This window comes from Camarhynchus parvulus, chromosome 8 (genome assembly GCF_901933205.1).
Source record: "Camarhynchus parvulus chromosome 8, STF_HiC, whole genome shotgun sequence".
Lineage (NCBI taxonomy): Eukaryota > Metazoa > Chordata > Aves > Passeriformes > Thraupidae > Camarhynchus > Camarhynchus parvulus.
In genome coordinates, this window is record NC_044578.1 from 23615554 (window position 1) to 23641807 (window position 26254).

Here is a 26254-nt window from a genome sequence, read left to right on the forward strand (position 1 = left end):
ACCAGAGATTGTTTGAGACAGGCATAATCTGCAAGAACTGCCTGGTGTTTTCTGATGCCACATCATGACACCTCTCCAGAGTGTTTTCCTGACTAGAACTTGCTGTGAAATGGGGCTGTGCATTCAAGAGGGCTTTTTAGAATTTGTGAGAGATCTACTGAATTACAGTCTATCAGGGTGAAGCCTTCTGCTGGTGGAACCAGTTGACTGTTGATGTGCATAAACAAAGTCTGTGTGGGGATGACTGTGAGATATAATTCTGATCACCAAAATAAAATGTGAGTGTCTGTTACTGCTCATCTTGTTATACAAATCAGTACACATGTTTTGCTGTAGCTTTTAAAAAGTATTTAAACTCAGTATTCAGAATATCCTATGGTAAATAATGAAATGAAGGCAAAAACCCAAAATACCACAGTGCTGATCTAGCTTTGTGTTGTTTTTTATCAGGTTTTCACTGCGTTTTCTGAATCCCAGTGAAACATTGTTATTAGTTGTCTACAGTAACACCCTCATCACAGTTGTACATTATTCCTTCTAATCTGTGTTACCTTGTGCTTGTCAAGATAAGTTTATTTCAAGTTCAGGCAGCTTAATTGTCTGGCTGCTCTCTGGCCCCTTGGGATTTTGCCAGTTTCTCTAGTCCGGATGAATTTGCAGTTTAGCACCACCCATGATATTCAGCTCTTCCTTGGCCACTCCTTGCAGGAAATGTGTTCTAGCCCATATCTGTATTCAAGGATGAATGCTGCTCTGGGGTTTTGGGGTGGTTTTTTGTCACTGAAGTTGATTGCTGTGGGATTGGAGTGGGATTAATGAGGACTAGGGAGGTCATAGGGCCACTCACCAGGCCCAGGTCAGGCTCTGGAGTGTTCCCAAAGGAGTTCCTCACTTACACTGACATTCAGTGAAGCCTTTTGAGGGTGAACTTGCTCTTGTAAAAAGCTCCCTCTTCCCTCTAGCAGGCCAGGTAACATTCTGGGGTTCCTTCCAAGCCACTTCCCAGATGTCTCCAGTAAAGCTCCTTGAAGTCACTGTCCCTGGCTTTTGAATGTGCAAGTAACATGACATTTTCTTTATTCCAAAAAACTAAGCACACTGACTTCTCTGACTGAAGCTTAGAATTTCTTGGTTTAACATCTTCCTCTAATTGCTTTCAAACACTATCATTAATTAATTCTGATTTCAAGCAAATTGTAAGGCTGATCAATCTATATTTTCAAGATCTTTCCAGAGTGTTTTCCACTCTAGCTGGCTTGGATGGGAAATGGAATACTTTTCCCAGGTAAATTGTGAGTAAAACCAATAATTTATGGCTTTATATCAAGCAATCAACCATGTTCTTGCTAAGTGGGGAGCAGGGAAGTGTCAGGGGCACAGCCTGCACCTCGAGCTCTGCCTTAGTGCACCCATTACTCCTCCTTGTGCACTGGGTGAGAAGGGACCAGGGCAGTGTATTTACCTCATGTCTTTAGTTTGATTTGCTAAAATAAACAGATTTTATTGCTGTACTGTGCTGGCCTGTTCTGGAGCCCCTGGTGTGGTTCCCAGTTGTCCCATCCCATGTCATTGGTATTCTGTGAGGGTGTGTGGCAGCTTGCAGGGAGAGAAAGAAGTGCTGGGGGCTCAGGGGGAAATTGCCAGCCTGGGCTGGCTTTTCACTCTCAAACCATTAAGGGAAGCTAAGTGCCATGGTGAAAATACAAAAGTTTGGGATTTTATCATGTCAAATTGGATTACCTACTCCTCTCCTTATGAATAAGTCTGCTGTGCTCTGAAATACCTGTCTTGGTTTTTATACACTGATAAAAAAAATCTGTTTATGTCCCTCTCTGAGGCTGTACTTTGGCTCATATAAAATCAGATCCTTCCCTCCTCCCCCCTCATAAGGCACTTAAACAACCCTAAATTAAGATTAATGTTCCGTTACATTTTATCAGTTATGTTATAGACTGAAATGCACTAGTCACATGCAGATTGATCCTCTGTGTCAAATAATAGCAAAAATCAATGCTTTTATTTTTCATTTTAAACCACTGTAGCTACACAAACACTCATTTGCATCAAGTTCTGTTGGATCTCAGCTGGGGGATCTGTGTGTTGCCCAGGCTGAAGCTGCTGGAAAGCCCAGCTTTGAGCCCTGGGATCTCTGGGCACCCACATCATTCCTCCTGCCACGTTTTAACTTAAATTATCATTTGTTCTTGGAATTCAGAGGCCTCTACAAGACCTTTTTATGGCCTAAAAAGAGAGGATTAACTGAGCTGTTGGGGTTACAGCCTCTGTTCCAGGTGGTGCTGGCTGGCAAATGCCCCATCCTGATTTGGCATCTTGGCTGTATTTAAAGTTTGATCTCTGGTGCTTGCTCAGAAACTCACTTTTTGGGCTGCTTGGGAGGAAGTTGTTGGCATTTGGGTATGGAAATCCAAGTGGCTGCTTTGTGTAGATCCTGATGCTGATCAAGTCTGCATTCCCCAGGTTTCTGCTGCTTTATTTCTTCACTGGGTAGCTGCTGATTCCTGTTATTTTTGCCCTACATCCACAACTGGCACAGGCTGATTTAGCCCATCTGAGTAATGTGACTCAGGTCAGCTGAGGACCTTTGGAGGAAACAAAATTTCTATGTTTAATTCCTTTCTTTTCAACTTCTTTCATCCAACTGGCTGTCAGAATAAGAGAGTTGCTAAGCAACTTCTTCCCATCTTCCCATGGCATTTCTCTCCTTCCCTGGTGTTTTGGTGGACTTTAGAGGGTCTCTTCCATCTCAGTAAGCAGTCACTTGCCATCATCCCACTTTGAGGGGGCAGGATGATACTGCTGCAACACAAAGCTGATTTCACCTGATTTCTTATCAGAACTGCTTCTTGTGCTGCTTGGATTCCCTGTGAGCTCCTGTGGCAGGTTCCAGCCAAGCCCTGGGTCTGGCTGTGTTGAAAAAGCCCTTCCAGGGGTGCTGGTGGTGCTGTCATAAATAGGGAGGGCTCAGGTGTTACCACACAGCAAAGGACATGAGGGAGTGGTGAATTACAGAAAGCTGCCTATCAGAAAGCAAAGGGAAATGATTTCTGGGCAGAATATCCTGAGGTTTTTTTTTAGTTTTGGTTTTAAACAGCATTTTTTGTAAACCAGAGCACTTGGACTTTGTTTCTCTTTTAGCCATGGGGAAGTAAGGAAAAAAAAAACCATAAAATTTTTAGTTTTAATTTCAACATCTTTTAAAACCTGTCATAGAGTCCTAGAATAGTTTGAGTTGGGAGGGATCACATCTCATTCTACCCACTGCCATGGGAGGGACATCTTTCACTAGCCCAAGTTGTTCCAAGCCCTGTCCAGCCTGGCTTTGAACAGAAACTGGTTGTTCTTGATGAACCAGAGACAGTGTTTCTGTCCTTGCTGTTTTTTAGCTTCAAGCTCTCACAATGACATTCTGGATTTAGCCTTTGGAGTTTTGAGGATGTCAGCTTCACCTGGATGCAGTAAGGGGTTTTTATGAGCACTGACATATGTATTAAATGATTCACTGGAGATGAGAAAGTAGTGGCTCTCTGTCACGTGATTTTTAATTATAAAACATGCAACTGAAGAGGAACAAAGTCAGGAGAGAAGAATCCAGTTAATATTTCTGGGGCGGATGCTCCTCTGCTGTCTTGAGGATGTGTTTTGCAGTGGGATAAAGGCACCTTTAAATAGTCTGTTTAAAATATCACTGGGAAGTGCTCAGCTACAGTATTATAATTCAGTTGCACAGAATTTGCTTATGACATGGGGATGGAAAAATACAGTAATAGTGAGAAGGATTTATGGTGTTTTGGTGCATATTGGTCTGGACGCTGATTTTCCTGAGCCTGGCTTTATCAGCTGTCTGGCAGTGGATGATTTACAGGTGCTATAAATGACACCAGCATTTACAGTTGTGTTGTTTTGAGTTAAAGGCTGTTCCAGGAACTGGACTCAGTTAAATGGTTTTTCTTGCAAATAATATTGAATCAGCTTCCAGCTGATTGTGCTCCTTGTACAGTCATGACCATCCCAGCATGGGTTTGGGAGGGAGGTGCTCAGTCTGCAGGACCTTGCACATTGCACTATTGGCTCTCCCATTTTCCTTTTTTCCCCCTCCTTCTTCTTTTTAATATCCAATTCAACGTTTTTTGAATTTAGTCTCAGTATTGCTTTCCTAACATAATAAAAGTGTATCTAAGAGAGCCAGCCTGACTCAGCCTGCATAAACTTATCTCTTTTTCTAATTTTAAAAAGGAATCCTCCTCACACTTGACCCTAAAAGAGGGAGAGAAAGCCCATAAAGGGATTGCAGAATTGACTCTCAGGAAAGCAGCTGCTATTTTCATGTGCAGAAAGCTAAATGTGGGAGTGAAGGGGCCTTTGAGCTCGACAGTTTCCAGCTGCTGGATGGCTGGCTGCCTTTTAACAGGGGATGCAGCTGTGTCCAAGTGTCTCTGTCATGGGGAATCACAGACCCTGGACAGTGGAATGGTCCTGCTGGACCTGCAGAGCTGGACTTGGAGACCTCAGGTTACTGCTGTTAGTCCTTGCTGGACACAGGGAGGGAAATAACAACAAGACAGTGAACAAAATATAAATGGAATTTAAACAACAGTGCGTCACTTCCCAAATTCATAAACGTGACAGGGTTAAAAAAAGCTTTAGAGACAAGTCCCTGGGGAAGGTTATGAAACCTTGACAACCTTTTTGAGAGGCTTTCAAAAATACTGAGCTGATTCTGTGCTCCTGAATCACAAAATCCCAGAACAGTTTGTATTGGAAAGGACCTTAAAGCTCATCTCATTCCATGCCCCTGCCATGGGCAGGGACATCCTCCACTAGACCAGGTTGTTAAGAACCCCATCCAGCCTGGCCTTGCACACTTGAGTATAAGCACCTTTGAAATGTGATGGTTTTCTGCCCAAATTATCAGCAGGCCAAAGTACACAAGGTTTGAAGGCTGTTGAAGGTGAATTCTTTATGGCTGTGTGGGTAGTTCACAGAGGTACATGTTCCTTGGCCCCTTCCCCAGTGACATTATGTAATAACTGGCACTATAGAATAACTAATTGAATTGGAAAAGCAGCAGTATTTGAACATTTGAATAATAAAGTAATTGTGAGGAGAATCCTTGTGGGCAGAAGGACTCAACTCCTAGAGGGTCAGCTCGGTTGATCCCCATGAAAATGGAGATCTGCTTGGAGTACACTGGAAGAACTTGGGAAATACTTTTGAGACAGTGTTGTCCTCAAGATGGTGAAAGCAGTATGGTGGGTGAAATTTTCACTGGCCTGTGGATGTTGTCCTCTGTTCTCAGGTATGAGTGAGGGTCCCAGGGTGGCCAGCCTGGGGGATGCATTGACACTCTCAGAGCCAGTCCCTGCTCTGTCCCTCCTCAAGCCAAACAGACTGTGCGCTCACATTGTCCTTGCTTTTCAAAGTTGCCTCAGTCTTTTGCAATCCATATTCCTGATTTCTTCAGGGGCCTTGTATAATTTTGTCCCACTGTCACAAATTGAGCAGTGTGGCATTGACTCTTCTCCCCATCAGTTTTCTCTTCATGAGGAAACTGCAGGAGCATCTGCAGAGCTGTGGCGTGTTTGGATGCCTGCTCTGGCCTATTTTGACCTGGGTTTTCCGCATGAATTATGATCCTGTAGCCATCTGTATTGTTCTGACACTACAATTCTTTAAAAAAATCCTATTGCATTTCAATTCCTACTGATTGTATTCAATGGTCTATGGAAGCCTTTTCAATTATTTATAATACGTTTTTTTTCTCCGCTCTTACAGCTGAGCAGAATTTGTATTTTTTCCCTGCTCTGTATGAGTTTTCTCCTTGCTTTGACTGCTCTGAGGCTCTTTCCAGCTGGACTCTTCCCCCCCTTCTATTCATGTGTTGATTTGGCAGGAAAATGCCACTGTGGTCTGGCCACAGTGTGGCTGTGAGGGGGCGTGGGAGAACGCTCCGTTTGTCCTGTGCTTTCAGGATTGTTTCCTGCAGCCTGCCCCTGCTCAGGGATGGACCTTTCACAGGCAGCCAGCGCTTCATCTCCCTGCAGCCAGAAGCTGGACTGACGTGGGACCCCCTGCTCCTTCCTCAGTGGGTTACTCTCTGTGTGCTGCCTAAAGGGAGTTGGAAGCAGGACCCAAAATAGTTTTGGGTGGTTCCTGCTTGCCAGGTCAGCTCCAGTTTCAGTTTCTGGTGATGAGCAGCCCAGATAAGTTTATACCCCTCATGCAGAGATGTGAAGGCACACACACACTTTGCAAGGATGGCTTACATTATTTAATGCCTTCTGCAGTTCCTGCATCCATGCTATGCATGCTGGAAACCCTGGCATGGTGTTTGCATGCAATGGGGCTGAATCTAACTCAATATCTAACCAATATCTAACAGACCTTTCCAAAAGGATGCTGTGTGCCTTTGCTGCATGGGTTTTGCTAAGCTGGGACTCATGGGTGAGGTGTAAATGCACTCAGGGTGGTTCTTAAACCTCTTTATGTACCAAAAATTGCTTCATCATTACTATTTTGCATGGTGTTTGGTTTGAATAAATTCAAGTGGTATCCAGGAAAAGTTTACACCATCAAACAGAAAGTTGTGCTTTATACACAGTTGGTTCTAAATGGTGGTTTTTGAGTTCAAACAGATGCTTAAACTGTGGCTCAAAGCTGAAGAGCACTATGCAGGTGTATGAAATGCAGAAAAGGGCCCAGCTCCCTATACACAGAAAATTTTCACTTTTGGGAAATGCAGCATTAAGTCAAAATACAGAGACAGGATGCTACCAGCTGGAATAAGATGTAGGTAGTTAAAAAAAGACAGAAGCTGGTTTCTGTGTTTTAAATCCTTGTGAGGGCTGTTGCTGTCTTGGCTGCTCCTTGTCATCAGTGGGAGGAGAGATCTGCAGCCCTCCCTGCTCCTGTGCCACTAATCCAGTTCTGCCCTGCCTGGTTGTGTTTGAGTTCTAACTCTGTTAACATGAACTGAAAATACTGCAATTGGTTGTGGCTAGTCTGCTGCTCATTTATTTGTGTCATAGGCTGAAACATGGTTTAGATGTTATTTTGTGAATATCTAGACTTGGTTATGGATGTATCCATTCAGCATCTCGCCATGGAGCTGTAACTGATGATGTTCTAAGACTTTTTTTAAAATAAAAGAAAAAAAGGAGAAATGCTGGGACTGGAGTAAACTCCTAAATCTGTGTTAAGGAACTGTTTTTCCTCCATCAGGGGTGTCCAGAAGCATCTGTGCCTGAGTACTGCATGGGAAGATGGGATAAAAATAGGGAATGTATCACAACAGGTTTTACAGGAGCAGAGCCTGGTTCCTCTCTCACCTGTGTTTTTCCATCTCCCTGTTTTGGGCTGGAGGTTTCTGAAGCCCTGCTGCTCTCAGAGCAGCTTTCTCAGCTCCCCTCCCAGCTGGGGAATCTCAGGGATAACCTCTGGGGTAGGGTGTAAGATTGAATAGAATATGGCATAGGGCTCTTGGATCAAACCATGCCAGCACAAACATTCAGGCACTGTGGCCTTCAGCACCAAAAATCCTGTGTTCTCCTTGATGCTGAGGAGTTATCCTGCCAAGCAGGAGGGAGCAGTCAGTAAGTGTCATTCTGGGAATGCAGATTGCAGTGTTCATCCTTTTCATTCCTGCTTGTGCCATTTCCACGGGACTACAGTTAGGAAATCATAAAAAAAACCCCAAAAAACAGGAGAAATACTATGCAGTTGTTCAGAAGAGCTAAGAGTGAAGTGAGCTGCTTTGTTAGCTCTTATCCTGAATTTTACCTGCTGATTTTTAGCAAGATTGCAGCTGCTGGTTGAGCCACGGAGGAGGCAGACGTGCATGGAATGGGTGCCTGTGCTGGGATTGCTCCTCAGCAGCCTGGATGAGTCACCTCCTGTGGTTTTGAGCAGCATCTCTGCACTTATTCTGTCATTTAAGTGTTATCAGGTTAGTGAAGAAAGATTTCTTATTTCTCTAGCTCATCTGCCAGAAGAGGAGGCCCCTTGAAGCCGCTCCATCCCCTAATTGCACAGCAGCAGCAGACGTGCATATGGCAAATGTTTCCTTGCTGACACATTGGCAGCAGGTCCCCAGCATCTCAGCCCCTTCAGTTGCTCTGTGTTGTGTTTATCCTCAGTGGCACATAAAGTAGCTCCTGCTGTAGCTCTTTGGATGAAAATGCCTTGGAAGTGAGCTGGGGGTGGGTTGTGGGCTCTGTGTGGGTGCAGACACATCCAGGGACATCCAGCCACCCCTCTCCAGCTGCAGCTGCTTTCCTCTTCCTCTGTGGGCAGGAATTTGGCCCAGATATATTGTTTGGCCAAGCTTACCAGCATGCAAGGAAAGGTGTCCATGTGGAAGCTGGAAGCTCACAGCATAACTGGAGAGTGTATATTCAAGGCAGAGTCAAAGCAGTTTTGTGAGGTGGGGTAATTCTGTGCTGGATTTTAGAGCAGAGAGGTGACTTGCTGCTGTGTATGAATTCATCATTCATTGATGGAGCTGGAGATGCCAGGGTCTCTCATCACATTTGTGAATATTTTAAAGAATTTTCTAGGGAATAACCAGTCAGCTGACTGTGGGGCTTCTTGTTGTAGAGCTGTTATGATAAATCAGTGGGTCTGAAGGGAGGTGAGACCCTGCAAATGTGCAATTACAGATAATTGCATTGGACCCATCTCAGAGTGGTTATTTCTACCTTCATGGTGGCGCACAGGAAAGATTAAGAAGTAGTTGGGGAAGGAAATCAAAGTGTGAAAGAACAAGAAATGAAAATCAGACATTTAAAGTTCCAGGTCTTCACTACCACACTTAGTGGGTGGTATTAGGTCCTTGATGCTTTTCCTGTTGAAATAAAGAAGTATGTGCTTCACATTTTTAGGAGAGACCTGTTAAACCACTGCTTTTTGTGGGAGAGGGGCAGTCTTTAAAAGAGCTCAGCTCCAGGCCAGAGTCAGTGTTGACATTTGGAGATTGATCCCTCAGCCCTGGTGGGAGGATGAGAGGAATTCAGGAGAACAAGGCTGTTTTTTCAGTGTGGTAATTATCCCTCAAGGTTTTCCTCCAAAGCAGCAGGGTCTTGTTGATGAAGCAGCTGCAGCTTCTACATCAATTATTTTAGTGTGGTTTGACATGATTGTGGTGACTGCCTAGATGTAATGGTTGCATCTTTAAATTATTTTATTAAGGCAGAGCAAGGGGAGTGACTCTTCAAAAGGGAGATGATGCTCAGACCTGTGCTTGGAGCGTATTAAATATTGTATAAATCTCTGTTCCTGTACCTCAGGGCCTTTTACTGTGTCCTGCTCAGTAAAGCACATCTTACTCTTAAACCATGAAGACAGAAATAAAATTAAATGGGAGAGCTTATTGCTTGCTTTTTTTAAACTTTAGAGGTGCTTGAGCTACCTTCCCATTACGGTAAATGCTGGAGATTATTCTTAGATACACAAGAAAGTCATATACTGAAAATGGAACTGGCTTTTCTGTAGTCCTGCCTAGTGTGTCACTTCACATCAGCCTGAGGTGCCACCACCAGCACTGCATTTTCAAGATCCCTTTGGAAATAAATCACAAAACAATCTTTGTTTCATGACACTGGAGGTTCAGGAAGTGACCTCAGGCCACCTAACATCAGTGGAAAGGTCTTGTTGCTTTTAATCAGATCCCTCACGGTGGTTGCTGGTGGGTTTTTAGTTATCTGGTGTTGACTGTAGTCTTTTTTAGTGAGGGTCAGATGGGCTATTGGGAAGGAATTGTTCCCTGTGAGGGTGGGCAGGCCCTGGCACAGGGTGCCCAGAGAAGCTGTGGCTGCCCCTGGATCCCTGGCAGTGCCCAAGGCCAGGTTGGACAGGGCTTGGAGCAGCCTGGGACAGTGGAAGGTGTCTGTCATGGGAGAGGTGGGATGGAATGGGCTTTAAAGTCCCTTCTCACCCAAACCATTCCATGGTTCTGTGGACATCTCTCTGCCATGTCCTTCTAACAACCACAGCAATCTCTGCTGTAGAAGCAGGAAGTATTTAGGTGTTCTCTGCATATTGTCATATAATCTTATTTTTTATGAAAACATCTTGGTTTTTTCTGAAAATATTGAGGATAAATGTCCTGAATCTTTGGAAACCTGATTGAGTAGTACCTGCTTCAGGCAGCCTTTGGTACTGCTGCAGGTTTGGAAGAGGTTGTGCAGATGAAATATGTTTGCAAAGTTTGGGTTCTCACCTGAAACAGGCCATCTCTGTGTGCAAACTAAAACTTCCCAGCCAGTTAAATCTCATCTATCTTCAGAATTTTGTCTATTAATTCTCACAGAGAGGGGAAAGTTATTAAATATTAGAACTGCATTCTGTAATGGTGGTGGTAATCTTTGTATCACTACTCCTAAAGTATTTGAGGGTAAAAGAAATTCAGAATGAAACGTAATTAATTGTCTTTGGAAAAATGGTAAGTTGTATGACTGACATCTCATGTGCTGTTGGTCTTTTCACACTGATTTTACTTTAACTCCACCCTGTGTGAATGAAGAGGATGATTGCAATGCAATTCCCTTTCCCTTCCATATTTGTATTTTACTCTGTGATGTTTGAAACCTTTTTCCATGGATTTACTGGTGGTATTTGTCCTCAAGAGTCTGAGCAAGGAGAAGATGCTTCCAGGAAGTATCATGATGCTGTTGAGAGCTTTTCTATTTGGAAATCACTTGTTGCTTTAATATATCAAACCCCATGTACTGGATCAGCAGAAATCCTGCTTGCAAGCAAAAGAAAATGAGATCAGCAAATTTGGCTGAAATTGCGATAAACACAGGACTTGAGCATCACAGGGGCAAACCTTTCATAGAGGGGCAGAAAATGCTTCATTTCCTGGCTGTTTGTACCAGTGGCTGAGGGCAGCACGTTCTGTCCATGGCTCCCAAGGAACAGAAGTCACCACTCACTTTGACTTTTCTTTTCCCCCTCGTGCCACTGGAAGATGTTGCTCCAGAGTGTTTGCACCACTCATTCTGCTGTTCATATAGCCCTGCTTGTTTAGCAAGTCAGTGGGTTAGTCAGTCAATATAACTGCACTATTCATGGCAATTTGAATAATTTGAAGAAGGAGAAAGAGACCTTACTGAACTTTTTTTATTTTTAATATTTTTTCCTTCCCTCCTTAGGCCATTGGTGCACTTCAAAGGCAAAAGTGATATCTTTTTGGGTCCAAAAATGCCTTTTGGCTGTTGAATAAAACCCAAGAAAAGCCATCTTTTGTGGTGGAGGGTAGCTGAGGTAGAGAGATGTTGCAGTGGAGAAGTCCCAGGTGCTAACTGTGAGCACCCCTTGTGCAGGACAAATTCCAGATTATTTTCTGCTTTCTTCTTCTTGGGAAAAAAAATGAAATGGAAATCAAACAGGCCTATTTCTTATAGGAAATAAATGTAGTTAGTAGCAGTAAGTGAAATCCTCAATTTCTGCCTGGAACAGGTTGTTTCATAGGAAAAGCCAAGGATGGCTTTTGTAGCTTGGGGGTTTTTCATGGTTGCATGAAACTTGTTGCTTTGATCTCTTGAGCACTGTGAAATTTTAACCTGATTTCCTATGTGGTCAGCACGGAAAGAAACTTGTGGATGTATCTGCAGCCTGAAGATGATGCAAGATCAGTTATCTCAATGCAATAAAGGTGAAAACAAATACACCTGTTGTAATGGAAGAATTAACATGCATTTGTTGTAAAATACTGGAAGTCCTGCATTTGTATGAAGTGTTTGTGGAAGCAAAACGTGTTTTGTCAAGGATGCAGCCTTTGACCATCAGAAATAATAGGTGAGGGCGTAATGAGTGGATTAATGAAGTGTTGACAGAGTTGGTAAAAGAAAAAACACATCATAGACATTGCTCAGAAGAAAGAAGAAAGGAATTGCTGAGGGTTTCCAAAGGTATTCTCTATTCCAAGAGTTGAGCTCCCCCATTTTTAGCTCAGAAGAAACGTGGGGTACAAAGCACAGCATCTGAGAGTGCCTCTAGTCTTCTTCTGACCCACGTGTAAGATGTTAATCCTCAACCTGCTGCATTTCATTTGGGGGTGGTGTAGACACTTTTGATCTGCCTGAGAGATTTTTCTCACCAGTGTTTTGCAGATTGGAGCCTGCAAATTGCCTCTCAAATCTTGATAATTAGTGATGGTGGGTGGTGAACATGAACTGCAAATGGTTTGAGGTTTTCTTCTTCTTTTTATTTTTGGCTTCTGAAAATTTGTGTGCCCCCAAAATGCTCTGGAAGACAAAAGGGAAGATTACATTTGTGCAGAAGTGGGGGAGGAGGAGGAGGAGCGGATGTGTTGTTCTGGTGCCCTGTGAAGTGCTGTGTTTCACATCCCCAAAGCTTTGCCAGGCATCCCACTGAGTGAGGACCAGCACTTCTCTTCTGAGTGATTCCCAGACCTCATTCCTGAGGGCTCTGGTCCTCAGGCAAGGGAGGTTTCCCAAGGCTGGGGAGCATCCTGCTGTCCTGTTCCATGGATTTCATCCCCTGTGAAATTAATGCTGCTTTCCTCCCACTCTGTTCTTGGTATTAAATCCTCTGCTGTCCCTGGGTTGTGTATAGTTACCTGTGTCTCACAGCACTATGTTAACAGCAGTCCAAGGAACATGCCTGGAAGTGTGTGTTAGACTCACCTTGGCGGTCATTTTTCAGTAGCTTTCTCAGCTCAGTTTATTGGCACCAGGAGAAGTTTCCCTCCATAACCCAACTGTTAATTGTATGGCTTTTTCAGGTGCTGCTGTGATTGCTGTTCTTTAATGTAAAAGGTAAAACTTCCAGTTCTTGTATCCCCATCTGTTTCCTTTAATCACAGTGTGCCTTCAAACGTGACCATATTTTAGAGGTTCATGTGTGCTACCAAAATGCTGCAGGAGAGATTTGACAGTGGATATTTTTCCCTTTCTTCCCCAAAGAGCTTTATCCTTCTGCATTCCTGTTCTGTATCCCCTTGTTCCTGATTGTTCATGCAGCTCAGTGATCCTGGGACCATCACCATCCTGGGCACTGATCAATAATTAAGTATTTTGCAATTTGTTGTGCTGCATGCTGGCTGTATAAAGCCTCATAAAAAATCTCCTTCCTAAACCCATCCCACTGCTCCTTTGTGAAATACATTTGGGTTTTATTACTAAGCAGCTGTTTTCCCTTTTGTAAACAGTCCCTGCTGAGAGGCAGAAAAGGAAACAGGAAAAATAATTGAATATGGCAGGAGCATAATTCATTCAACAGGTTCTTCTGTGCCTGCAGTTCTGCTCAGAGAGGCTGGGCTGTGGTGGGCAGTGACTCCCCCAGGACAGCCTCCTACCCAGGTGTCACCCAAACACCTCCACATCCTTTCCATGGTTACATCAAGCATTCCCTTGCTCCTTTTCCTATAGTTGGCCACACCCTTTTCCCTGGAATAATACTACTGGTTGTATTTTAAACCAGAAGTCAGTTGGTCAGTCAGACAGCCAGGCTCTGTTGGTCATGTTTACCCCCTCATTTGTTCCAGCTGGTCCATTAAAAGCTCTTGTCTTTAACCAGATTTATGTCCTCTGGGAAGATAAGTCCCTGTTTCATTTCCAATCCAGGTAGCAGTTCCCTCTCCCAGTTTGCTGTTTCTCCTCCATCTCCCACACCTCTGTGTGTTTACCTATCTCCAAGCACAGCCTGGCTGATGCTTTAAATCCTTTTGGATCCTTGTTTCCCCCCCACAGTGAGATGAAGACCTTAGTGCAGGCTGCCACTTGGACACAGGAGAGGATGAACTGTCAGCTGTGACCCTCCCTGAACTGCAAAAACTGAGGGACTTCCCTGGCTTTATAGTGACTTTTCCTGTAAAATCTGCATTTTCTGGGATGGGGGAAATTATGTAACCATATAGGGTTAAAAAATAGCTGCGGAGGGGTATGCTCACTCCCTTCCACTAACAGCAGCAATACCTGGTGTTAGTTGCCCAAAACATTGGCTGCCCCTGGGTCTCTGGAAGTGTCCAAGACCAGGCTGGATGAGGCTTGGAGCAGCCTGGGCTAGAGGATGGAGTCCCTGCCCATGGCAGAGGTTGCAGTGAGATGAGCTTAGAGGCCCTCCCAACCCCAACTTTTCTGTGATCCTATAAAATCCTGTGCTTTGGAGTGAGTAATTACCTTTGTCCAAGGGGGAAGAGAAGGATGGGGGAATGAGAAATTCAGGCTCAGGTGTGCATTTATAAGAAAAGGAAAAAAGGAACATAGCATGTAGGGGGATGTACTGAGATAAAACTAGGCAAGGGTGACTGCTGGGAGCAGGGGTCAGCAGATACACATTGTGTGTTCTGGAATGCCCTTGCCAAGTGGAGGAGAAACACTGCTCTGTGGAGAGAAGGGGGAAGCTGCCTGTGAGTAGGAGTTAGAGGTGGTTCTGCATCCAGACTCCTTCCCCTTGCTTGCTGAAAGCCATGGTCTGCTGAATGGAATCACTCTGAGCCTGGCTGCCACATCCTCATGTCTGTGGCTTTGGGGATGGGCAGGAAAATCCCTGCAGAGGCAGGAGCAGAACCCTCCTAGACCGTGTGCTGGTGTGTCACTGAGCTGCCCAGTGCTGAGTGCTCAGGGAAAGCAAAGCCACCATTTCCCTTGGGATTATCCATTTCTGCTGGAATGGGTACTGCTGTGTCACAGAATGCTTTGGGTTGGAAGGGACCTTAAAGATCATCTCACCCAGCTCTCCTTAGGTAAGAGTACTTGTCTGATGTTACACATGAACTTGTGGTCAGCATGGAGCAAAATGAGCCACAGCCTTGTAAAGTACATGCTCAGAAGTAATGAATTAAGAAATGGTGTGTATGATCTTATGCTACAGCTGAGCTAAAAAACTTGGCAAAAGAGAGAGTTTCTGACTTTTCTTCCTTCTGAAAAGTTTGGCTGGTGGAAAGGCAAACCAGGTTATCTCACCAAACTTTGAGGTAGCTTTTGTTCCAGTGCAGAACCATTTAGCAATAAACAGTTCATTAATTTAAATTTCTTTTTAACGTAAAATATTACAGTTCTGGATTCCATTTTTCTTTTCCCTTTTGTTTTATGTGACATCTGGACTGTTCAGGGAGTGTTATTCCATCTTAAAATGGGGGTGGTTGTCTTTTTGAGCGATGGAGGTTTTATGGATTGAGTAAAATAATGAACACGTAGAGAAAAGATAATACAGCTGACTATCGCCTTTCACATCTGGGAACATAAGATCTTTAATTGATTTAGAGAGGTTATTTTGTCCCAACACTTGCAATTAGCAGCTCTTAATCAGTAAAATGCTTTTAAGAAATCTGGCTCGATGGGTAGATAGGTAAAAGGAGCAGGAGTAGCAGATATTGATGTTTTTTATCTCCTCTCCCAAAACCCTCTGTATTCTGTGAGAATAGCTGGCTGGGTGGGAAACAGATCTGCATGCTGCTTTCTTCAAGCCATGGATTAAAGAATCAGGCTGGAGGAGGCTTTGAGTTCAACTGCTCTGTCCCAGGGCAGGCTGGAGGCACCTTTATCATGACAAGCTGTAATGGAATATGGTTTTAGCAGCCTAAAGCTGTGCCCTTGTGCTCCTCCTCACAAACTCCACTTTTTATCTCCTTGAAGCTCATCATGTGAAGGGTTCCCTGTGTGAACATTTTCCTCTCTCTCTGGCCGTGTTTAGGTGGAAGGCACGCGGGAGCCGAGCGGGGAGGTGGATTCCTCCTGCCAGGATGAGCGGGTGTCGCTAGAGATGATCTGTGGTTCGGTGCAGCTGGAGCTGTCTGAATGAAGCTATGGGCTGTGCCTCCGCCAAGCATGTGTCCACTGTTCAAAACGAAGAGGAAACTCAGAAGGGCAAGAACTACCAGAACGGAGATGTGTTTGGGGGTGAGTGTCGCAGGATTGTCTTTGTCCCAGTACCACAAGTGTCCTGGAAGGTGTACGAGGGAGTCTTAACCTTTCACCAAACACAAAGCAAAATGCCTGTTAAAATATGCCACAATGGCAGAGCAGTTGGCCCATCTGGGGGACGATATCATGACACTTGAAACAGGTGAAATCCTTAGTGAAAAAATAACATTTTAAGTGATGTACTGTCTTTACCTCCACAAGTCCTGGAATAGCTCAAAGACAACAAGTTGCACAACTCTCTCATGTATTTATATATATCTTTATATATGTATTTATATATATCTTTATATATGTATTTATATATATCTTTATATATGTATTTATATATATTTTAATATGTGTTTGTATATATATTTATATATATATTTTTACATATATATTTATATATGTATTTTTACATATATATTTATATATGTATTTATATGTGTGTGTCTCTGTTATACGTTTATATGCCATTGGGTAATAACATAGTTTACTCATTTCCTAAAAATTGAAAATCCGTTTGGGAGGAAAAGTAATTCCTCACTTCTGTAAAGCAATAAAACATTAGTTCTGAAGTCCTGTAGCAAACAGGGTTTGAAGGGACAGTGAAACTAGAAACTGAGGGATTTAGTGGTGCTGGGAAGCTGGGAATGTTGGATGAAAACATCTGGTTCACTGTGAAGACTGGTCTGTGATCCAGGTCTTGTGCATCAGGAGAGGTAAAATGATAGGAGATAAAATCATAGTCAGCTTCATGGTTTTTTGTCTGTTTTTTTTTTTTTGCCCCAGGTTCTGTCAGTATACACAAAGTTTTTCTTCGATAAAGATGTAAATCTTTCAATACAGATTTTAAAATGTCAGGAATTATCTGAAAGACTGTTCAGAAATGATATTTCTAGATCTGTGCAGATGTCTGCCTGAAAGTTAAGTCAGCTGTGACTAAGTTCTTTGGTGCTGTTATTCTCAAAACTGGTACCTTGGTAATGAGTACACCAAACCTCCCTGGTGCTTTTTCCAGCCTTTCTGAGGGCTGGCTTGGTCTCCCACTGGATCCCAGAGTAAGAATTCCCAGAGGTGTTACCTGAAGAGAAAGCAGTTGTTGAACAAATTTCAGGACTGTTCAGCCCTCTTTCTCATCCCTGGGAGATGCTGGGTTTGGAATTGTCAGCTCAGTACATTACTTTTGTTTAAATAGGCTTTAAGTGCTGTCATAAACAGAAAATTCTATCAGTTGCTCAGAGGAATTTGAGTTTAGATTTTAGCTTATACTTAGGGAGCAATTTTTGGCCAAATGTGAGTCTCAGTCTTTTTCTTTTTTTTTGGTGGTGGTTTAACCACATGCTGTGGGCCAAAGATCATAACTTCAACACAGGAAACTTAAAGTAGCTTCTGGAGTCAGAGGATCAAGAAGATTGAAGGGATTTTAAAAAGCTCCCATTTATAGAGCTGGACTGGTGTCAGCAGTATCATTTAGGTATTCTGGGATCCATTTGAGGGCTGTAAATCCTTCTGTATTGTACTGTGAGGAGTGCTTCCTGCTCTTAACCATTTCCTGGCCCATGCTTTAGTTTAGGTGTTGGATTTGTCATTCCTAAGGATCTGAGTCCATGACTGATTCCTTCTTAGCAGAGTTGGAGTCTGACTTAACTCATTGATTGGTAACCATAGAAGTCACATTTTCCCCTTGCTGTTGAAAGACAGCTTCTAGGTCAGGAGCTGGGTGCAGGAGGAGGTTGAGCTGGAGTTTTTACAGATCCTCCAGTGCCACCCCTGCCATGGGCAGGGACACCTCCCACTGCCCCAGGGTGCTCTAAGCCCCATCCATCCTGGGCTTGGGCACTTCCAGAGATCCAGGGGCAGCCACAGCTTCTCTGGGCACCCTGTGCCAGGGCATCCCCACCCGATGCTTCCATTCTTATTTTTAGGAAGGGACAGAAGTGTCTCACCCAGCCAGTGGCCATGAGCAGAGTATCTGTGCTGCCTCTGGGCATTGAAAATCCCCTGCAGTATGAATAGGCAGAGCTAAACCAAGGTGAGTGGTAGGGAAACAAGGAGCCAGGAGGTGATGGAGAGGGAATTAGAGGTTAGTTCTTGGCAAGGAGGCTGCAAAGTAAAGGAAGCAGAAGTCAGATGGGGTTGGAAGGTGGCTGATGTGTCAGTAACACCCTGAGAATATCAGTGAGCATGAGCCATGCTGGGTATGGGCAGGAGCACAGGCAGGGTTGGCACCTGGGGACCAAGGGGACATCAGGTGCCTGTGCAGAAGCAGCAGGGATGAGCCTCATGGCTGTGATGGCCACATTGCCTCAGATGTTTCACTAGGGGAGGAAGTCCTGAGGGATTTGCACAGCAGTGAGAGGATTAAAGGAAAAGAGCAGAGTGCTGGTGCTGCCTTCCCTGGGCAGGCAGTGGGCTCTGAGGGATGTGGCTGACAGGAAATTGCCCCTCACTGTGTGACTACACCCCACTGGAAGCAGCTCACCTTCCTTCCTCTAGCACCTGCCCCAGACAAGCTGCAGGCAGAAGGAGTCAATAGTAAGGATTGTACTTTCCAGTTAAGCAGTGTTTGGATTTTTTTTCCCCATGAGTAGTTTCTACTTGACTGACATTGAATCCAGAGAGAATTTTCTGAGCTTCTCAGAGTGGTGCAGTTCTGCTTTGGCTCTTCCTCAGAACCTCTGGATCTTTCTCTTCTTTCATGGTGGGATTGGTTGCAGTCAAGTGTATTGACTATTGGGAGATCATGGCTTCTGAGAGATTTCTTTTTTTGAACTTTTAGAAGTCACTGCAGGTTAAGATTGATCTCTAGTACCCTATTTCTTCCCCAGCTTTTAACCTTTTATTTTAGCTGAGCAGACACATTGAGCCAGGTGCTTGCTGTGAATTTGAAATCCTGGTGTTCAAAACCAAGAAACCCATTGTGAAACCCATGAATTTCTGTAAGGACAAATCCTGGTAAATGAAACCAAAACATAAAAATTTCCACCCTATCCCAAGCTGTAGAAGTCATGCTGCATTTTGCTGTAATATATATTTAAATAATTGAGTTAGCAGGCCTATCAAAGGAGATGTTCTAGAGAAGATTGAATATAATATGATTATTATGTCTGTTGGTCTCTAATGACTTTAAAATCCCTCTAATAAGGATAGTAATAATAAATCTTCATTTATTCATCATTCCACTTCAAAGCTGATTTCCAGGGCAATACATAAGAACTGTAATATGTAAATACCAATGAAGAACAAAATGCCATGATAGAGCCTTAAGCATTGTTGATTTCAGCATATGTTTTAATAATATAACATCTCCTGTAGATTAATTTTATTTGTGCCTTTATAAAAAATTATGGGATGTTCCGTTGAGGAGGAGGTCATTGAAGTAATTCTTTCTGTAAGAAAATAAGTGGTAATGTGATTTGGGAAAAAAATAAATTCTAGAATGTGTTCATTAGTCTGAGAGGCTTAATCCAGATGTTTCCATGGAGCTCCTTGGTGCTTTGCAAAAGGGGGAGTGAACATGTCAGGTCAGAATTTCCTGACAAAATGGGAATATCGTGGTGGGATTTCTGTTATTAGGAGCAGCTCAATTGCTAAACCTGTCTAAATAAAGCTGAACCCAAAGCACAATCGTTTATAAAGCAGTTTATCTCAGAACAGCTGAGAAGGCTAGGAAAGGAAATCTTCAGCAGTAAAGTATTATAATGAGATTGAAAAATTGATTCATGCACAAGGCCAGGCTGGATGGGGCTTGGAGCCACCTGGGCTAGTGGAAGGTGTTTGTGCCCATGGCAGGAGTGGGATAGTCTTTAAGGTCCCTTCCAACCCAAACCATTCTGTTGTTCTGTGATTCTCTTTCCTTGCCTTGTTTAGCAATTTGTTGATAGTCTGCTTCTTATCTAAGTAAACGGGGCAGCTCTAAACAAGTGCTTCAGGAAATGAGAGAAAGGAATAGAACAAAACCCTACCCACCAAGGTTATATTCTTGTGGGAAATGTAACAAAATTGCATGTGTTATCTGGGTTTATGATGTATTTATGATGTATTTGTGTAACTCTGAGAACACCCTTGGTAAGTCAATAATTTACTATTTTATTACCATAAGGAAGCAACAGAGTTTAAAGAAAATCAAAACAAAACTAAACCGCACCCCCAGGTTTTGTCTGGTTATGTTTTCATGATCAATATGTGCAAAAAAAGCATTTTCCACGTGAATTAAAACTGTATTTTCATGTACAGAAGTGGCTCATCTTTATAGCTCTTGGGAAAAGTGCTGCATTTGCAGAAGAGGGAAGAGGCTGCTCTGGACTATGGGTTGGCTCTGAGTAGTAACAAAACAAGCTCTTCCTCCCTCTCCAGCACAGAAATATAGATATATAAAGATTACAAAAAGAGCAGTCCTAGGCATGGCAATGAACCAGATCCAGGAAATGCAGTGAGGAGCACCAGGAGATAAGGCTGGAGACAGGAGAGATGGGAGAGAAGATATCTACAATGTGGGGCTGAGGTCCTTCCAGGAGATGGGACCAGATCCAGGAAATGCAGTGAGGAGCACCAGGAGATAAGGCTGGAGACAGGAGAGATGGGAGAGAAGATATCTACAATGTGGGGCTGAGGTCCTTCCAGGAGATGGGACCAGAGGCAGGCAGACCTGCTCTGGCAGGGACTGGAGGCCCAAGTCTCAGCAGAAGCAGAGCTCCTGGACCATGGGCAGGAGATGCAGGTGGGCTCTCAAGGGGCTGGTTGTGGCCTCTTAGTGCACTCAGGACTGACAGGGACTGACAGCAGCTGTCCATTAATTGTGGTCTGTGTGTAATGATGGTGGTTGAAATAGTTCTCCCTTCTCCTACTCTTTTCCCCATTTTTTCCCCCTTGGAAGTGCAGAAACACTGATCTGGTGTTCCTTTGGGGTGACATCCACGTCTGTGGAAAGGTTCCTACCGGCTCCAAGAATGTACCTTGCCTCTTTTGGCAAGATTGGTTTTCAGTGTCTATTTTCATTGATCCAGCAGAGAAGAAAACCAGTTCTGAAGTGATGGGAGAGTAGCTTTTTATATACCTGGGTGCTGGAAAATTACTTAGCTGTAAATGGTCCAGGCAGTAGAGCAACAGTGTTTGAAGATATTTCTCGGTGCCTATTTGAAAAAAGTAATTAGAAAGACCCAAAAAGAGATGTCTTTCCTGAATGGATAGAAGATCTTTGCCATGGAAAGGTTGCTGAGGTTTTCCTACCTGAAAGAGACCTGGGCTTGGAACAGGTATCCATAAATTAGACAGCCCTCACACTCTATAGTGACCTTCTTCTGGTGGTTAATCTTCTTGGACTGTTTTTACAACCCCTTGTCATGGTGTTAGATGAGGGAATTATTCTGCACAGTCATTCTCCTCAGTGGAAGGGAACTGTTTTTACCCAGATCTTTGCAGTGCTGGGTTTGGAACGATGCACACACAGTTGGACTCGCCACTTCCAGTGGGGATTTACAGTGCAGAGACAGAAGGTGAGCCAAGGTGGACAAACAGTTGATATCCCTGTTTTAGGAGCAGAAATTAATCACAGGCAGTCTTGGGGGTCTCAAGCTTGTCTGAGTGACCACAAGATACATTAGAAAGTCTCTTTTCCCAGCCCAGTGCTTGAAGAAGGAGCCAGAGCTCTTCATTTCTTGGTCTCAAGGTTGTTTATTGTTCCTTATCTATAAAATTCTTTCTCCTGTCCAGCTGAGGTCCGCTCAACAGGACAGTCAGAGGCACTCTGCCTGCCCTGGGGTGGTGCTGTCTTTTTATACAAAAAACTACGTATACAATATTTACAATAACTTTCCAATACCTATCACCTATGTTAGACAGTGAGCTTCTACTCTAAACCAATCTGTAAGTGCCACCATCACAGCAGAAGATGGAGGCCAAGAAGGAGAAAGGCTGGACATGCCCAGATTCCTCCATCTTGCCCCCTGAACCCCCATTCTAAAAAACCCATAAATCTATTTTTCACCCCGTGATAACTTCACTATCATTCCACTTAAACTGTTGTGGCTTGCAGATCTTCATATAAGGTTGCTAATTTGCTCCATGGGTCATAATCAAAACCACAGGTGTTTTGGGCTCTGTGCCAGGGTCTCTGAGCCCCCTGGCAGGGGTCCTGGCAGTCCAGGACAGCCAGAGGGATGTCCTGAATTCCGACAAGGCAGGTCATCACTTCCTTGCTGCTTATTTTCATGTGAGCTTTCCCCTTTTGCAAGCTCTCCATCAGCATCAGAGCACCCCAGAGGGCTCTGAGGGACCCCGAGTCTCTGCAGTCCCTGGAGGGAGGGCAGAGAGAACGTGGTGTTATTCTAGGAGTGACCTTTCCTCCAAGCTGCTTACCCCATGGAGAGTCCATTCCCAGCCCACAGAAATGGAGTGCAAGGGGTGTGGATTTCACAATTGCATTAGTGGGCTATAAATAGGGCCATACATCCGCCTTTGGAGCTGGCTAGGAAGGAGCCGGGATGTGTTTTCTGGCAGCCTTGGTGCTAAAGGAAATCCGTTTTGTTTATGGTACAGACACGCTTAGTTTTTCACTTAATCTTTTCAAGACGATCTCTGGCGTTCATTGCCTACCTGGACATGCAAACAAGGAAAAATCCTGGTAAAAATGCCATTTACTTTCAGTTACTGCAGTGTTCCTTTAGCCATTTTCCAAGTGTTTTATTACTGGGCCACAAATTTGGAGAACTAAAAAACCAAGAGAAAACCCCAAAGCCTGGAATTTGGGCAGAAAAGACTCACTCTAGGGAATAATTCCCAATTCCCCAGGTAAGCCTTGTGTAGCTGTATGGGTGTGTATTCATTTCAGCAACACAAAACTGAAATTTTTAAGGCTGTAATGTTATAGTAGGAAATATCTACTGGTAGAAATAGCTGTTAAATACAAAGAAAAGGTATGTAACCAATAAGTATTTGTGTATCTTTGGCACACACAGCCAGAGGTGCCTTTATAGGATAGAGGAATTGAACATAGAAGGCGTTTTTCCAGTAGGTAATTCTCAAAACCACTGTGCCATCATGGATATTTTCAATAAATATTACAACCAAGTGGTCTCATGTTCTCCTTGTGGAGAGGCCCAAGACTGACAGTGCTCTGCCTTGAGCTAGCACCAGAGAAAAATGGGAGCAAAATGGAAAATGTTAAGACTTTTTCTTCATGTGCTTGTGAAAAAAAAAGCCTGGCTTCTACTGAGGGCTGTCATTATTATGCCCTGCCATGCACTTTTTCTTCTTACCTGTATGAGTGGGGGCTCTGGCAGGAAGGATCAGGGTTAGGGTGCTTTTAAATTCTGTTTTTCCTTTCTGCTCTTGCCACAGGAGCACTGCAGGGGCTGTTCAGGCAGCTCGGGTGCAGAGCACTTTGTGTTCTGTGGTGCTGGAAGGAGCATGCAGTCACCTTTGTTCCAGGAGTTATGGCTCCATGAATGATCTCGAGCTATTCAGAGGAAAAAAGGGGGTGTAGTGGGTTGGGTTTTTTCCCACTGAAGTCACCTGAATTGTGTAATGCTTGTAGTTGTTATATTGCATGCATGTTATCCCCTGTATTTTGTTGTCAAGTGGTCACAGCCCCCAAGGCTGCCAGAGCTCCAGGAGCATTTGGACAATGCTCCCAGGCATGCACAGGGTGGGATTGTTGGTTTGTTTTGTGTTTTTTTTAGCTATTACTAAACTCTTTTCTTTCAGACATCAGTATTTTAAAAACTTTCTTTTAAAAAGCGTTGCCCAAAGGGAAGGGAAGAAGGCATGGAAAATCTGTAACCAGAGTAAAATATTAATCTTTCCAATAGGTTACTTTTGGAGCTGCTAGATGGTCTGTAAGTAAAATAATGTAATTAACTTCTGTATCTTTTGCATCTGCAAATGTGTGCTGTATTTTGTAAATCAAGTTTTCATTAGATCTCCCCTCTTGGTTTAAAGAAATACTGACAGTGAGGAGATGTTGCTGGTTCAAGGTATTTATTCAGTCCCTTCCATATTGGAATTAATAAAAATTAAATAGCTGCTGATTTACAAACACTCTTGGAGGCCCATGAGCATGGAAAATTTGATAGCCCAATATTAATAGGAAAAAGTTACTATCCCAGAAAGGGTATGAAAATCCATTTCAAGTCATACGTTGCGGGGCAACAATCTCATTTAATAGCTGACTGATTGAGAATGGCATTGCTTGTTAAGGAAAGAGGAATTGGCTTTTTTATTGACAAGGAAACTGAAGGCGCCTCATCCTGTGTTTGCAGTAATAGGAGATGTGTGATTTCGAGGGTGTGGAGTGGTAATGACTTATTTCCAGGGAATGCTTGGGGCAGCTCCGTTCAGGAGTTGCTTTTGGGTGGGTGGATAGCTTAGAGGGGCTGTAAAAGGCACAGCCTGCAGTGCTGCACGAGGGATGCTCACAGAAATGGTCAGTTAGGTGTTTTTCCTGGAACTGGATAGTCCCTGACAGGTTCTGTGCCAAAGTGAGGAATGTTCAGTGGAGTACGTAGACTGATGGGGGTGAAGGGAGGGTCAGCAGAGACTGGGAGTTTCATTAATGACATTGAAAAACCTGAAAAGAATTAAGTGTTTTGTGCTTGGTGGTTTTTTTTAAACTTACTGAGGGAGAATTTCAAACCAGAGCAGTGAAATGGAGTTGAAGGAGCCTTTCCAAGCTGGCCATGCTGTGCTGTGTTCAAGGCAGCCTGGATCCAGACACCCACCTGGGTACTTCATATGAACAGTCGTATTTTCAAGGCACAGACCCCTTGTTTTCCTCCTGTCCATTCCTTTAGTTAATCTCCCTGCTGCTTGTTCCCTCCCCGCTTTCATTTCTCAATTTCATCTTTTTAGTGGGCTAGATAATTGCATTTACTGGGTATCCTTCCTGCCAAACACTGTGGCTGTAATCTCCTCTACCTGAGAAATGGTTTCCTTTAAAAAAACCTAGTGTCTGCCTCGAAGTTGTGTTAATTAAATGAAAACAAAAAGGTAGAAAAAAAGTGTCTGTGTGTGTATATATATATTTATATATATATATGTATATATGAATTATATAGCTTCAGCAAGCAGAAATCTGGGTAGCTGAAAGATAGTTATGAGTGCACACCACCAGCACTCTTCTTTGGCTTTGTAATTACAGAGGAGTGCACAAAAGTCTTTAATTATATGATCACATGGCAGGTTTTTTCAATACCATCTCACATACGGTGTTTCCTCAGATCCTGAACACAAAGACAGTGGAAGCAAGGCAGAGATTGTGTGTTTAGCATTAACTGGATTTGGGGATGTTGAGGTTGTATTTTCAAATCTTCCCTGAGATAATGAAATGGCCTCTGAGGCTGTGGTTCCTCTGACCTACCTACAGCTAAGGTAGACCTGGCAGATACAGAGCAGTGGGGCTGTGCCCTGGTGTGAGGTTAGTTAAAACAATCCTTAACTCATAATGTGATGGAAAATTGTATGTACAACTCCAGGTTTCACAGGGCTTGGACTAGATGACAGCTCAAAACATAGAGTAGCCCTGGGTCTCGGGGTCGGCTGCTTGTTCTCTGCCCCCGAGGTGAGTTGGGTGGTCCAGGGAGCGACCCCAGGCTCTGAAGAATGAGACTGGACTCTTTGCTGTTCGGTCTTCAGGTTGTTTATTAAGTCTTATCTACAAAATTTTCTTCCTGGCAGACAGAGGTCTGACCAGCAAGGCAGCCACGACGCTCTCCGACCGCCCCCAAGGCTGCTCCGTCTCTTATACCACAAATTACGTATATCATATTTACCTTTACCTTCCAATACCTATCACCCATGTTGGACAGTGCACCCCTTCCCCAAACCAATCCCTGAGTGCCATCACCACAGCAGAAGATGGAGAACAAGAAGAAGAAGGAAGAAGGATGAGACACGCCCTGTTCCCTCCATCTTGTCCCCATTACCTTTATACAAAAATTTTTAAAACTTATATTTTCACCCTGTGTACACTTTATAAAAACACCCTTTAAACCTGTGACACCTTCCAGCCCTCATACCAAACTGGCAATTCATTTGCAGGATCGAAATCCAGCCACCAAGTGTTCCGGGCATCATGCCAAGATCTCCGAGCCCCCTGACGGGGTTTCGGCTCTCGACATGGTCTCGGGGGACTCCTCACATCCGAAGTGATGTGCAGAGTTCCCACACTGGGGACTTTTTGACCAAGAAGAAACCAAGTGGTGGAAGGAACCAAGAAGAAAAAACAAGTAGAGGGAGCTAAGAAGGAACCAAGTGAAGGTGGGAAGCAAGTAACCCCCTGCTTGATTTGGCTGCACATCTCCTGCTGTGACAGCTGATGTACAGTGATTTGTTTGTGCGAGTCACGTGCCAAATTTGAGAATTAAACCTAT

At 43.8% G+C, this 26254-nt stretch overlaps 1 protein-coding gene across 3 annotated transcripts in view; it reads left to right on the plus strand.

Annotated features, from left to right (window-relative positions):
- Positions 1 to 26254, plus strand: part of C8H1orf21 (chromosome 8 C1orf21 homolog) — a 102589-nt gene that overhangs the window by 27737 nt on the left and 48598 nt on the right. For all 3 annotated transcript variants that reach the window (XM_030953607.1, XM_030953610.1, XM_030953611.1), the window contains exon 2: positions 15676 to 15881. In XM_030953607.1, coding sequence (XP_030809467.1) covers positions 15788 to 15881 — 94 coding nt within the window. In that variant the 5' untranslated portion in view covers positions 15676 to 15787. The remainder of the gene's footprint in view (positions 1 to 15675; positions 15882 to 26254) is intronic.